The sequence below is a fragment of the Agrilus planipennis genome, unplaced genomic scaffold (assembly GCF_000699045.2).
Source record: "Agrilus planipennis isolate EAB-ADULT unplaced genomic scaffold, Apla_2.0 scaffold25, whole genome shotgun sequence".
NCBI lineage: Eukaryota > Metazoa > Arthropoda > Insecta > Coleoptera > Buprestidae > Agrilus > Agrilus planipennis.
The window spans coordinates 1,953,625-1,969,734 of NW_020439112.1; the positions used below are offsets into that span (position 1 = coordinate 1,953,625).

The window sequence follows — 16,110 nt, forward strand, 5'->3', positions numbered from 1 at the left end:
TTTTTTCTTCTTTATTTCTTATTAGATCTTACAAGTGAACAGATCAATGGTAATAATTATACAGCTGACATTGATGGGTCGATATTAATCTACGACTGTCATCTCAGCGGTCCACAGGTTCGACCGGTTAATTTTACAATCGAACGGGACCTACCACTTACGCATATGAAAACGAAGCGGGCTAATACTAAACGTAATTTTATTAAACGCCCTTAAGCACGATACGAATTTTCGGCGTATGTCAGTCTGGACTTTAGTCAGTGGGTCACAGTGTGCAAGGGATGCATATATACGGCGCGATCCCAGCCAATACGCTGTTATTATAGTTGATCGTAAAGGTCGGTTCCCACTATACGTTCCGTCTCCATTCTATATCCGTTCCGTACAATTTGAAAATATTTACACTTCAACGTTAGGCTTCCTTTCCGGAAGGAAATAGGGTAAATGTCTCGATGATGGCGGTGGGATCGAAAGTAAAAGTTATGGGGGTTAGAAAATACAACAAATGGCGTGGTGAGGGCCATCTGTAGTACGATGCTACATTTTAGGATTACGTATGCTCCAACAAGGTCCATTTAAAAATATGGATATCTACTTGCTGAAACGAATCCCGGCGTAGCTCACCTCAATTCGTTTCGGGATTCGTTTCAGCAAGTAGGTATCCATATTTTTAAATGGACCTTGTTGTATTTTCTAAAACGCGCTGTTAAGACAGCAGGTAAAGGTTGGTCTCTGTTCTGTCGGAGCTGCCTGCGACGCGCTGATGAGATCCAAGATCAGACCACTTCGAATTATTTTGTTCGATTATGGGGGTTAGATCGGAGTGGGGTAGGGAAATCGAAAGAGGGTGGTCACCTGAGTAAAACCCCATAAAAAATTTGCGGCGGTCTCACCCCCATAAAAAGTTATGGGGGTTGAAAGTTGATTGTTTTAACATTTGTTTATATTTTTATCAATTTTGGATCATTAAAAAAATTCAAATTGGTAAAGGCTTTCGCGGCCAGTATCATCATCATCAGCTTATTAAAAACTACATTGAGCCTCAGAATTTGGTCAAACTATTGAAAGGTCCGCTTTTCCGGAAATGAGAACTTGTTTCACGAAAAGCGATCCTTTTGATGTCTTGATAAATTTCTAAGACGTCATTGAAATATTTCTTTCGCTTTACAGTGTAGGCATATAAAATAATCATGAGAGAAAATCGCGTTTTTTAATTTGCAATGTGCATCAGTAACATGTGAAGTAATTTGCAAAATGAACTGGTCGTTACCACGGGACTCTGACTCTGTGGTAAACGACAATCTCCTGACATGTGCCCGGATCGGGGTTTCGGACAGCATTCCCGATATAATGTTCACCAACATCGCCGCCATCCCCAGCACCACGACCCAGTGCTCCTTCGGAAAAAACGCCACCGATTTCTTCATCGGTTGTGCATCGTCAACTATGAGTCTATACTGTGATGTTAGCAAATTGAGCAACAGTGCCCTGTCGTGCACCAAGTGTCTCGCGAACGCTTCCGTGTGGTACAGTTTTGAGTGCGACACGCTATTTAACGTTTCGGATTTTGTGAACGACACCAACTGGAGTTGTGTATCTTCGGACGAGGGTGCATTTCGGTACATACTCGCCGGTCTGAACGCAAATATTTCCAATCAGTTGAAATTTTACTACAATTCTCAAAATCATCAGCAGCAATACGATTGGAGCTTTCTGTTTGTCGTGGTGTTCATTATTGCCGGAGGACTGGGAAATATCCTGGTTTGTTTGGCCGTACTTTTGGACAGACGGTTACAGAATGTTACTAATTACTTTCTACTGTCGCTCGCCATTGCCGATCTTCTTGTCAGTCTTTTTGTGATGCCTCTGGGAGCCATTCCAGGATTTTTAGGTAAGATGCCCGGAACAGTGTACGCTGTTTTATAACGGAACCTAATAAATCAACCAACTTTGTTGTCTTTCTTTTTACCATAATTGTCTACTACGTTAACGCTAAGATGCTATTCACGATATCGCGAGGATTTTACACAAAACAGGTACTTAACTGTATTCGANATGCCTAGAAATGTATAAAAATTGGCATATTTATTAACTTTGAACCCCTATAACTTTTTATGGGGATGAGACCGCCACGAACTTTTTATGGTACAGTGGTGGGGGAGACCTCCTATTTCGATCCCCCCCATCCCCACCCCCTTCGGGGTTGGTGGCCATCATCTGGACCTTTACTGGAAATAGATATTGATGAATGGATTTATTGATTTACTATACATGTCATATGAACGTGTGGTTAGTGGCTAGTCTTTTGGCTAACTATAGTCAGTTTACTATTAAATACCACTCACAGCAGCGTCTCAAACCAATTTCAAAGACTCATTCAAAAATCAACCAATGTGTGTGCTTGCAGGTGGGTTAACTTCATTGAGGGTCGTATAACCAATTAAATAATTGTCAGGCTTTTCTCCTTAATTCGATTTGGACATTCCACGAAAGTCTAATCTTAAGTTTGAAGAAACTACTAATATACATAGTCTCAAAAATAACTTCCATATTTGCCTTAGGTACGAATTTTTAGTTAATTAACTATCCTATTTCGAGTTTTTTTTTCCTTAATATTCTCCTCTAGAAACGTATACGTAATCTGCTTTTGTTTCTTATTTGCTGACGTTCAAATTTTGAGTGGACCATATGTTCAAATGTTTAAATAAAAAAAAACAAAATTAAACAAACAGCGAAGCCATTTCAACGGTTCTTCTGATGTTGACAGGCACTTATACTACCTTGCAGGACAAAACAGGCGATTCCTATATAATTATGACACCGTCACTCGAACGCCGCTGGTCATTCATTATTTCAGACATAATAAGTATTTTCAGACACATAACGAATCCTTATTGGTTTTAATATGACTTTAATTCTAAGAATGGGTACCTGTACGTACCGAACGCAGAATTAACTCTAATTAACAATAATTGGTAATTATCAATGATTGAATGACGGTATTTACGATATGGATTGTGAGAATAATATTTCAATTTTCAAAATCTTAATAGCAAGGTTTAAAATATCACTCCAATAATAATTTGTCCTTCAAAATAGCCAATTTTGATTATTGCGGAAATGAATAGGGGGGGGATGCCACTGATTAACAAAACTAATATCAATTTGGAATAACTTTTAAACGCATTAACTTGAAGGGAAAGTACGGCAAGGTGGCATGGCACAAGTTTGACAGGGTTAGGTTAAGTTAGGTTAAGTTAGGTTAGGTTAGGTTAGGTTAGGTTAGGTTAGGTTAGGTTAGCATAGATAGCGCTGGATTGACTTGGGTTGGATTGTATTATGTTTGATCATGTTAGATTGGTTTGTTAAGGAAGGGAAGGTACGGCAAGGTGGCATGGCGCAAGTTTGACCGGGTGAGGTTAGGTTAGGTTAGGTTAGGTTAGCATAGATTGCGCTGGATTGACTTGGTTGCATTGTAGTATGTTTGATCATGTTAGATTGGTTTGTTAAGGAAGGGAAAGTACGGCATGGCGCAAGTTTGACCGGGTGAGGTTGGGTAGGTTAGGTTAGGTTAGGTTAGCGTTTGAAGTCTCAACTAAGAAAAGAGATTTAGTTTTTACTCAGTATGAATCACAGTTTGTAGTTCAGCAATTATAAGTAATTACATTTCACTTACTCTATCTGTCTCTCTAGGAAATCGACCCCTATAGTTTTCTTATAATCCTTGGTGAAAATACCTTTGCAGTATCTTTGGATCATGCTAGACTTGCCAACACCACCATTACCAACTATCACCACCTAGGAAATAAAAATATGAAATAAAGGATTTGGGTTTTTTCACTGGCAACATTACTTTCAAACTAATGTAGTCGTTAAAAAGTTATTACAATAACGACTGTCGTTAATTGCAACAAATAACCGAAGGAACGTAAATCTCTTAAATGCTGTTCGTTTTTTATGGCGATTACAGTCATTACATATTACATGCATTAATTTATATAATTGCATATTAAAAGCCATTAGCTAACTGCATCATCATTTTAATCACTAGATGCAGATATGGTCTAGTAAGAATAAAATTAAATTGTAGATCCTTGTAGCACTTTAATCTGGACTAAGAATTTTTCAATACTTTGATTAAAATAACATCAATTGTATGTTGAACAATTTTTTTTTAATATGTGTTTTACGGGAAAGGTCTTTTTACAGATTATGTAGATATGACACGGAACATGTACTAAGTGGCAATATCCTTAAACTAGAAAGTGGAATAATTTAATAAATAATTTCAAAGTGCTGTTAAAAAAAGGGATATTAAAGGATTTAGTAAGACTTCTTCTTTTTAATTTAAGTTAGATTCCTGACCTTTACATTAAAAATTATACTTATAGTTTTTTGCAGGATGGCGGTCAAATAATTAAACAACTTTGTCCTTTTGTAACGTTTCGGTTTATTCAACCATCTTCAGGCTTTTGAAATGTTACTGCCTGTACACCGATATTAACTTAATTTTAAACTTTCTTCCATGTAAACTACAGATCAGCATGCAGTAATTCAACATGAAAGAATGTTTAAAATTAAGTTAATATCTGTGTACAAGCAGTAACACTTCAAAAGACTGAAGATGGTTAGATAAAACGAAACGTTACAGAAAACATAAACTTGTTTAATTATTTGACCGCCATCCTGGATAAAACTATTCCTTCTTAATGTCCGCTTGCTGGAAAAATATACGCCATCACAGTTTCTAGCATGTATTAGGTACTTAGGCTTAAAAAACCTATATAAGTATTTGAATGAATTAAATTTAAAATTGTGAAAAAAGTAAATGAATATGATTTAAATTTTAAGTATAAACGCAAGCTGGAATCTCAGACTGTAGAACATATATCGCCATCTAGTGAAATTTAGTGCTAATAATTGAAATACTACTAAATTTTGTTGGCATTTCTTCCCAATTAATTGTATAAAGTACGTAATCGAGTTACCTATTGGGTAAAGGTTTTTTTATTTATATGAGACTAACAATTTACGTTTCGCTTTAATTATGAGGCATCTTCAGGGCTAAAAGCTTAGAAACCTAAGTAAGTATCTTTGCTACGTCTTAATTACGTGTTTAACAATTGTCCTTTTAGCCCTGAAGATGCCTTAGAATTAAGGCGAAACGTAGGGTGTTGGTGTCATATAAATAATAAACCTTTGCCCCATACGTAGCTTGATTTCTTACATCATTGAAATATTACTATTGTTAGCAACAAATACAGTAGAACCTATAAAACCTGAACATCAAGAGAGACGCCAAAAAATTCGAGTTATAGAGTTTTCGAGCTATGGAGAATTTTGATATAGGCGGATTTTGATTCGATTTGTGGAGGTTAAGATTTATTCTTACTAATTTTGAGTTAAAGAGGTGAAATAAATAGAAGTTTTTTTCGACTATAGACGTAAAAAGATAATGAAAGTCAAATTATCGAGTTGTAAAGGTTGTAAAATAAAACATTGCGCATGTTCGAGACACAGAGGGAAAATATGTACCAAAATAGCTTGCAGGGACTCACTGATTATTCCGACTAATGGAGGGTTGAGATTTTGAGTAATAGAGGTTTTGGGGCTTGAAGGGAAGAAACAAAATATTTTTTCGAGTTTTGGAAATTTCCAACTTATCGAGAACCTACTGTACTACCAATGCTGTAAATTGTCCTTGCAAGCTAGAATCTTCATCGACAGTTTCGAATTTTGACAGACGCGGATTTTGATTCGACTTGTAAGGGTTAAGATTTAGTCTTATTAATTTTGAGTTAGAGAGGTGAAATAAATAAAAGTTTTCTTCGACTATAGACGTAGAAAGTTTCAAATTATCGAGTTGCAAAGGTTATAAAAGAAACATTGCCATGTTCAAGATACAGAGATCCAATTTAATTTTTCGAGTTATAGAGGGTTGAGATGTCAAGTAATGGAGGTTTTGGGGCTTGAAGGGAATAGAAGAAAACATTTTTTCGAGTGTTGGAGGTTTTCGACTTAAAGAGGTTCTATTGCACTACCAGTACTGTAAATTGTCCTTGCAAGCTAGAATCTTCATCGACAGTTTCGAATTTTGACATACGCGGATTTTGATTCGACTTGTAGAGGTTAAGATTTAGTCTTATTAATTTTGAGTTAGAGAGGTGAAATAAATAAAAGTTTTCTTCGACTACAATTTAATTTTTCGAGTTATAGAGGGAAAATATGTACCAAAATAGCTTGCAGGGACTCACTGATTATTTCGACTAATAGAGGGGGTTGAGATGTCAAGTAATGGCCATCTGTAGCACGATGCTACATTTTAGGATTACGTATGCTCCAACAAGGTCCACTTGTGTGGATATCTACTTGCTGAAAACGAATCCCGGCGTATCCAACCTCAACGTGGTAGGCACGTTACCATAATCGAATAAAATAATTCGAAGTGGTCTGTATTCTGTCGAAACTGCCAGACGCTACTACAGACCACTTCGAATTATTTTATAAAAAATCATTTTTATTCTCACCTTTAGAGCTAGTTCAAGCTCTTCTTCTCGCATTGTGCTACAAACGACCTAAATGTCTTCATATTCGGTTCCTGCATGGTGCCCTGGAAAAATAAACCACAGTTATTAATTAAATACCCACTGAACAAACTTGAAATGTAGACTTAAAGAATGCATAATCTCGATTTAATAAAGCTGTTTCGACATTTCGAAATGCCTGTCGATGAGAGAAATAGTGTACAGAAAAAATGGCTAAAATATGCGAAAGAAATGACGTTCTAATGGGCCAATTATTCAAATTTTAAGAGGTTCCTTCGTAATTAATGTGAGTATGCATAAATTAAAATAGCACTTTACGGGTGTCTATAATGTACAACTGGAATGTATAGGTGCCTACCAAAGAATAGAAAGTTCGTCAATAATATTGTAGCGATCACGAGCGGGATTGTGTGCGATCGGGCATACGTGCGTGTGAGCGGCTTATCGATTCGCCGACTAGCCGCGGGCGCTTTTCTTCATGTGCGCCGTATCTGTAAACGTGTGTGTCGTACCTGCGTTCCGGGAAAGCAATTAAACCGTTCAAAGAAAACGAGACTTCTCTGGACGGCTGGAGAATGTTCCCGAAAGGAGGCAAGGGAGTATAAAAAGGAAGAGACGATCGCCGAAGTAGAGTAGAAATAAATTGACCGTTGCAGAAGTGAATCAAGAGATAAATTGACAGTGGTAGAAGTAAAATAAATAGAACAGTGAATAGTAACAGTAGTGTAAATAAATAGAATAATTACTTAAGTTTAGTAATAATTTAATAGTGTTTTTAAGTTCAATAATAATTAGTGTAAATAAATAGTTTTCGTCTTAGAAATTTAATTTTCTAAACCCACGAACATTACAATATTATACGTATATGTACACAGATACAATGAGACAGGCCAAGTTCTACTACTTGTTTTTTGTATTCTTGAAACTTCGTTCGTAATTGTATTTTCGAAATATACCTGATAACAGATATGTCTAAAAGCGGAGATTTTCTGATATTGCTCCAATCACTAGGTAAACATTTTGACAAAAGAATATGTGTTGGCGTTGTAGATGCCCAAAAAGCTGTTGTCAGCATCTTTCGACTTTGAATTTGGACAAAACTGCTTTCTTTTATACTCTCTTTGCCAAAAAAGTGAGTAAATGAAGTTTTCGGTGTACCTAATTTAAACCCATGCACAGTTACAAGCGGTTACAGAATAAATGAGCGATTTTAAATCCAAATAACTTATTGGTTTCTACCATAACAGATTGGCGGCAAATTATAGTGCCTTTTAGAAACAAGAAATATAACTTTGTTGTGAATAAATATGCACTTTACTTATATATATACAATGTAAACTCTATATAACGACATTTAAGGGACTGAACATTTTTCGGCGTTATAAAGAGTGGTCGTTAAATGGAGAGAAATAAAAGATATTATTTTACTATTCTATAAAAATATGCATTTACCAATATAGTACACCTTTTGCACACGAACATTATTATTCATACATTGCGTATAGTCTGTTATCTTCGTCTGATGCTTTTTGCTGCTCCAATATTTTAATTGTATTTTGTTACGTATCTTACTCATATCTTGAGATACTGCTGGATCAATTTGATTATATAAAAAGTATTTTTTTAATAGTTTCGCTGCATCAAGTGCTTGTTTGATGCTTGGTGGAGGGACAGGATCGTCTTCTTCAACAACGTACACAGCTGCAGTTCTTATCTATTTCGGCAACTTAGAAAGTACTGCTTAATGACTTATAATGCTGCATTGTTGTCGTTAAATAGAGTGAGTGTGACGCTATATAGAGTGTAATATTGTATAGAAAACAATGTAAACCAACCAGTCAAGCAATTTCGACGTTTTAAGGAGTTTGTCGTTAAATCGAGTGACGTTATAAAGAGTTTACACTATATATATATACCTGGGATGTGTGTTGTTTGGCGAATGTGGAGTTTCGCACACCAGATAAGAAAACATGCTGATAAACTAACAGCTTTTTGTATTTATTGTTCCTTGTCTTCGTAGTTTGTAATTGACCCTAAGAAATCGGAATATAGTGGAATTCGTTTATTATGACTCCGCCTATATTGACCAACCGCTTAATATGAAGTAATTGCAGTGTTAAGTTTGGTTTTCGTATTAAATTCTCTATAGGAAACTTTGGATACAATGACTCCGTTTAAAATGACATATCTTTTATTATGACTGATTCTGAGAAAACATATCTGGCTATAGTGATCCAAATGATTAATAATATTTTCGTTCATTTTTCTGACCCTCTTGTTTATTGATATTACAATTCATCGTTCTTTTTCTGTTAATAAATATGTACAATTTGTAGTTTTCCTTTCTATTAAACTAAACAACTAACCAAAATAGAAAGTAGTTTATTTTCTAAGACTATGCTTGGTATGACGCCAGTTTAGTATGACGTGTTTGTCATTTCCCTTCGATGTCATAAGCTGTACGTATATTTTTAATTGTCAAGGAAAGAATGGAAATATCAAAAATACTCTAATTATATCCATCCCGACCTACACTATAGAGCAAAGCTGCAGCATAATAGGGTGGATTGCCCTTTTCGATACTTTTTTCGAGGTTTATCATTATATGTACACTTCTACTGTAAGGAATCCTTGGTGCACGTAGGTGATTTATACCTGTACGTGACCTGATTTATTAAAAAAAAAATAGTTGTGTGCGTAGTCCTGACTCCATATAAAGCTGTTAAGGGTCCTTGTAACATTATACGAGATAGTCCAATTTGTAATTTAAATTACGTAACACATGTAAGTACGAGCTGGTGAGATATTAAAATCGTTCGAGTGCCTTTTTATGTTTTCCTATAAACAACTGAATTAATATGGTTTACAAATACCGTATTAACTGCAACTAAATCAACCGTTGCGTTGGTTAGATTTTGCATTTGATCTTTGTTGTTAACGTAATCGATTAGCAGAATTGCGGTCTCTGTCATGCTCGCTTTGTAAATTTATGGTTCTTTCAGTTTTAAATAATGACATCCTGAATATGTTAAATAAGCATTAGTAAGAGATAATGGAAAGATTGCATATTGCAACTGTTACGATTGCTGTTATTGCTATTTCTGAATTTCATTACAACGAAAAAGGCAGACAATTATTACAAGATTTCATTCAATTCTTCTTTGATTTGTTCGCGATATATCGTATATTCGCTAAAACAGGTCCTTCTCGCACGAATGCTTGTACGGAAGGACCTTCATAGCTTCTGTTTGGGAATCATGGGAATGTATTGTTACTATACATTCTCTAGCAATGTGCCCCTTCCAATGTCTTGGATGTGCGCTGACAAAATCGTAGGTAGGAAAAAAAAGCTCATTACTCTCGACTCTTGTTCATTAAACATACTTTTTCATACAGTAGCCAAAAGTTTTGTTCAATCATGAATAATAGTGCGAGTCGAAAACAAGCTTTAAAGGATTTAATATGTCTTCTAATATAAATAACCATCTCGTTGATTAGTAAATGGTCCAATAACAGTACATTTGAGCAACGCAATTGTAGTGGATAAAACGGTCAATTTTTCCGTGCAGTACTGTATTGATTATACGCTCCTCACCGGTTATGAGTTTGGCCGAGAGTTGTCTCCTTCCTTTTTTGGCGTAGTGCTGTTCTTTTTTACTTTGCGCCGGTCCAACTGAAGGTCACGTCGCTACAGAAAGTAAGCGAAGTACAGTTGGATAAAAAAAAACCAAATAAAGGAAAATGAGAAAAGAAAGATCGGCATTGGCTTAAATAATCCAAGCAAATAAAAAAAAAAACTTGGAACGGGGCAGATGGCTCCTGAATCCAACCGAGTATGCTGTGATCTATAACCCAGTGTTGTTCAACTTTTGTTATCCCGCGGAATCCTTTTTGAGACATTTTTTTATGGAACGTTGTGTATTTCAGAGGAATGTGCCATATAGTATGAACGTGATGCGTAACTATACAGGATGTTTTTAAAATAAGTAATCGTATCGTAATTTCTCAGTAGATTGTCAAATCACGCCCAGGGCCGGCTTCGGATTGCAACTTTGTCTGGTTTTCTTACAATTTTTTTTGTCCCTTAACCACACTGCTTTACTTACCATGGCATTCCCTATTACATCTAAATAACACCCCCAAAGGCTTAAGTATCTTTCATTTTTCGTATTTTCTTTTAGAATTGATACAGTCAATTTTACGGCAGGTAGCTATGACATACGATACCGAGTTTTAAATTATATGATGTCTTATTATAAGGTATGCGCTTCATTAAAGTTTTACCTTTGTGTTTCAGATAGTGCATTGTGCATACTCAAATAACATAAACCATAATGTCAGTTAGATAGGTGTTCGCATACAATATTTAAATTGTTTAATACATTTCATGACAGTTTAAATTTTTAATAATAATAATTTTATTTAGGTGTAACTAGAGCCATTTGTGTACTAATAAATATTCATTTGAATGGTGAATTCCTTTGAAAGAATAAAGAATGATAATAATTCATCAATATTGGTTTCAAGTATACAATAACAATGTTATCGCGATTTCGTACGTGTGGCAGGTATTTGATTAAATGACAAACTCTGATTTTACATCTTTAGGGATGATATTCTGAAAATTCATTTTATAGTTGATTATACTATTGTATAAAGAACCTTTGTCTGATATTTTAATTTTCCTGACTCAGCGGTTTGGGCTGTGCCTTGATCAATACATCAAACTTTCAACTCCCTTTTCATACCTTTAGGTGTTGAATTTTAAAAAATTCGTATTGCTCGCCTAATATATAAGAAATTAAGTCTCTAGGCTTATACTATTCTATACAAACAATAAAAGGACAATCGACAAATTTATATGTAGGACAAACAAACAGGTCATTTAAATACATTTGTAATGAACACATTCACTCTTGTAATTTAAAGAAAAGTCTGCAAATTATTACTTATCATCATCATCATAGGGTCGTCAGTCCTAAGACACGTACCTCCACTCTTCCCTATCCTGAGCTAATTTTCGCATTTCCCTTAAACTAGAATAACCCACATCCTTAAAAAATTTAAATTGTTAGAAATATTCAACATGAAACAATGTTGAATTTGATCTATAAACGATCTAGTAAATTACCAAATAACCAAGACCTTTGTAACAATGTAATTAATAATGTTGACTATATAAATTTCAATAAGACAGAATTGTACCTGCACAATGTCATCGGTGTTAGTAAACGTAATAACGTGCATGTCAAATGGCGGTGATTAAACTGCACGAAACGTGGGCAGGTGATATGCTTTTTGGCAATTCACATTAAATGATTCATTGATGATGTTTCAATTGCGTTTTGTGTTTAAATTTAAACTATTTTATGATGCGAATGCTACGACTTTGTTATTGTCAAACAAACGGTTGTTTATACGGAGTGAACTTCCTCTGTTTTGACTGTAAATCTGTCAAACTATGAAAATTAGTTATACCTATAACTTACGTTAGAAATAATGATATCAAGAAGACTTACACAACAAAAATGTATTTGCATAAATGTTTTTTGCAAACTTATTTTATTTACAACCCTTATACAGGGGCAAAAGATTGATAGCCTTAATAAAATCGAAGTGGTATTGACAAGACAAGAAAAAGTAGGGAATGAGTGATTATAAAGGTTACAGCAGATTTTCGGTATTCAGGAAGTCAGATAACTCAGGAGAGAATGAGCTGTAGGGATATAAAGCAGAGGAAAGCGCAGGGTCGAGTCTCATTTAACAAAAGGAAGTCACTTCTATGCTCACGAACGGTTAATTTAGAAATTCGGAAAAGATAGTTAAAGGTGTATGTTTGGAGTACGGCACTATACGAGTCCGAAACGTAGATAGTGGACACGGCGGAAAAGAAAAGGTTAGAATCGTTCTAAATGTGATATTACCGGGGAATGATATGGGTACCGTAGATAGATGATAAGAATACCGTGGATAGAGAAGTTAGAAATGAGGGGGTATCAGAACAAGTGGGAGAATACCAGAGGGCGCTATGGAAGTCAATAAAAACTAAAATATGTTGGTAGGTTAACTCTTCAGGCACATCGACCTGCTTGGCAATCGGGAGGACGCCCATCCGATTCCGGGCCCGTCTACCTTGGTCCAAGTTTTTCTGTGGTTTCCTTGGATCACTTAGGTAAATGCTGGAGCAGGTTTATTCTGCAGATAATCTTTCATTCTCTTCTGTCCTCATTTCGTCCGTATCATCTTTCTCACCCGAACCACCACCCACCCATTCCCACGATTCCTGAAAGGCGGCTGAAGAGGGTCTTCTGCCCTACCTTCCGGCGTAGTCCGGAGGGACTGCCCTACCATCAACCCAGCCCACTGGCTGGTGGGAATGAAACACCAAAAAGTCTTTTTTTTCCTCAAGCATGAAGGGCTATTTAGAGACATATTAGAAGCAGAAACAAAAGCTAAGAAAAGGAGATGTAGATCTAGATTAGATTACTGGCCACAAATAGTTAAAGATGTGAGATGTCCTAGTTTTAAAGAAATGTGAAAATTAACTCAGGATAGTGTAGCGACCACGAGCGTGATTGTGTGCGATCGGGCATACGTGTGTCTGAGCGGCTTATCGATTCACCGACTAGCCGCGGGCGCTTTTCTTCATGTGCGCCGTATCTGTAAACGTGTGTGTCGTACCTGCGTTCCGGGAAAGAAATTAAACCGTTCAAAGAAAACGAGACTTCTCTGGACGGCTGGAGAACGTTCCCGAAAGGAGGCAAGGGAGTATAAAAAGGAAGAGACGATCGCCGAAGTAGAGTAGAAATAAATTGACCGTTGCAGAAGTGAATCAAGAGATAAATTGACAGTGATGGATGTGAAATAAATAGAACAGTGAATAGTAACAGTAGTGTAAATAAATAGAATAATTACCGAAGTTTAGTAATAATTTAATAGTGTTTAATAATAATTAGTGTAAATAAATAGTTCTCTTCTTAAAATTTAATTTGTAAAACCCACGAACATTACAATAGAAAAGAATAGAGTTGCGTGTTCAACCAGTTTTACGTCTGACAACCCCTACAGTTACTGCTTCAAAGTAAATCCTTCCACGTTTATACATGTATATGGTTAGTACTTGTACTGACAATTGCCACATTATGTCGTGGTCAGTCATTTTCCTTCGACTCGTTCATTTTAAATTAGATTTGGCTATGCTAATTTTCTACCTTTCATCAGTAGGTAATATTTATAATGTCAGGCTGAACTATTAGAACACGGTAAGCTTAACAGTTTTTACTTCAAAAATGATGCAATTTATCTACTGTCGCAGTTATGTCTTTATTAACAAATGCCAAATTTCATAGAAATTAAAGAATGTTATTATCTGTACAATATCCTGCATTATTTAAGTTGTTTGGTCGTGGTTTGTTAAAAATCAATTACTTTAAGTCACAATTAAGAATACAAAAGAAGCAATTGTAGGAAACGGAACTTGCGAACTATAAAGTACAAATATTCCCACACAATCCTACCGTAAATTCTGTTTTTATTGTCAAAAAAAAAGCGATCACAGCTAACCTTGTTTGTGTAGCAAGGCAGTGTAGATGGGCTGTCCCTTATTTTCGATATTGTAAGAATTTAAGTCAAGATGGAGGTAAAAGCAAAAGAATTCCATTCCGTCTTCTAGGATAAGGCCTTTCTCTTAGCAATCTATCTTTAAAATAACTTGTTAAAAGGCAAAAAGACCGTTGATTGTAGGTTGTGATAAATAAAATTCTACCATATCTTATAGTTAGATTCTTAAAGTAATATCGTAACAAAGAAAAATTTAAATTTAATGTTGCACCCCTCTTTCCCCTTCGGAGGTCTTTGGTTGGACGCAAAGAAATACCTACTTGGCTGACAATAGTATAATAGATATTTAGCATTAACATCAGGCAGAAATAAAGTTATAGGTTAAATAAAAAAAGAGGAACAAAAGTGCATTTAGAATATATTAATGCTCACAAATTAGTTGCGGGAAGCTGGGTGTCTTTTGAAGACTTCCCCTCTTCCACGAAAATATAAAAAAAAATGTAGAATGTTCTAGGTTTAGAAATACGAAGATTAGCTTAGGATAAGAAAAAGTGGGGGTGCGTGTCCAACCAGTCTTAGGACTGACAACCTTATGATGATGACAAAACATACGTACCAATTGAAGAATTGTCGACATTGTGTTTTCTAAAATTGTCTAATCTAAAACACTTTGTACACTCTCATCATTATCAATTTGTACACTCTCATCATCATCAATAATCCCCCGCACTACTTAAATGAGATTTGATTGAAGTTTGACGGAACTCTCCCCTCCACTTTTTAAACTCTCGTAATTATTGTGGTAGATATCTCTTTTTTAGTGTTTTTTTATTACTGCAGTTCATCGTTAGCATCATAAGGTCGTCAATTGTAAGACTGGTTGGACAACTTCCACTCTTTCCTATCCTGAGCTAATCTTCGAATTTCCCTAAAACTGGAACAACCCACATCCTTAATTATTTGTGAAGAGTAATCTAATCTAGGTCTACCTCCACTCTCCACTCCCGTTTCTGCCTCTAATATGTCTTTGATTAGACCTTCATGCCTGAGAAGGTGTCCTACCAACCTATCCCACCTTTTTCTTATTGACTTCCATAGAGTCCTCTGTTCCCCTATTCTTTCTAATCTGTTCCCCTATTCTTTCTAACACCTCTTCATGTCTAACATTCTCCATCCACGGTATCCCCACCATTCGTCTGCAACACCACATTTCGAACGCTTCTAACCTTTTCATTTCCGCAGCGCCCACCATCTATGTTTTGCACCCGTACAGCACTGCGCTTCAAACATACCCCTTTAACAATCGTTTACGAATTTCTAAATTAATCGTTCGCGAGCATAGAAGTGACTTCTTATTATTGAAGGCGACTCGACGCTGCGCTATCATCTGCTTTATATCTCTACTACTTCTTCCGTCCTGACTTATCTGACTTGAATATTTTAACAATTCTGAGCCTTTATTGTATTTTAATTTTGAAGCACTGAAAGTGGTTTTAATATAAATAAAAAAATCNCGGAAGGAGTAGTAGGAATATAAAGCGAAGGATAGCGGAGGGTCGAGTCGGCTTTAATAAAAAGAAGTCACTTTTATGCTCTAATTTAGAAATTCGAAAAAGATTGTTAAAGGTGTGTTTGGAGCACAGGGCTGTACGGGTGCGAAACATGAACAGTGGGCGCGGCGGAAAAGAAAAGGCTAGAAGCGTTCGAAATGTGGAGTTACAGGCGAATGATGGGGATACCGTGGATAGAGCAGAGTAGAAATGAAGAGGTATTAGAAATAGTAAGAGAACAGAGGACTCTTTGGAAGTCAATAAGAAATAGGCGAGATAGGTTGGTAGGACACCTTCTCAGGCATGCAGAAGCATAATAGAGGCAGAAAAGGAGGTTAGGATGGGTAGAGGTAGACCTAGATTAGATTACTGTTCGCAAATAGTTAAAGAAATGGGTTGCTGTAGCTTTAGGGAAATGCGAAGATTGGCGTAGGATAGGAAGGAGTGGAGGTGCG

General features: G+C 35.9%; 1 protein-coding gene across 2 annotated transcripts in view; it reads right to left on the minus strand.

The window, feature by feature from the left end:
• Positions 1–16,110, minus strand: part of LOC108738488 (ras-related protein Rab-23) — a 52,944-nt gene that overhangs the window by 12,347 nt on the left and 24,487 nt on the right. For both annotated transcript variants that reach the window (XM_025977605.1, XM_018471930.2), the window contains 2 exons: positions 6,528–6,610; positions 3,677–3,798 (listed from right to left, as the gene is read on the minus strand). In XM_025977605.1, coding sequence (XP_025833390.1) covers positions 3,677–3,798; positions 6,528–6,560 — 155 coding nt within the window. In that variant the 5' untranslated portion in view covers positions 6,561–6,610. The remainder of the gene's footprint in view (positions 1–3,676; positions 3,799–6,527; positions 6,611–16,110) is intronic.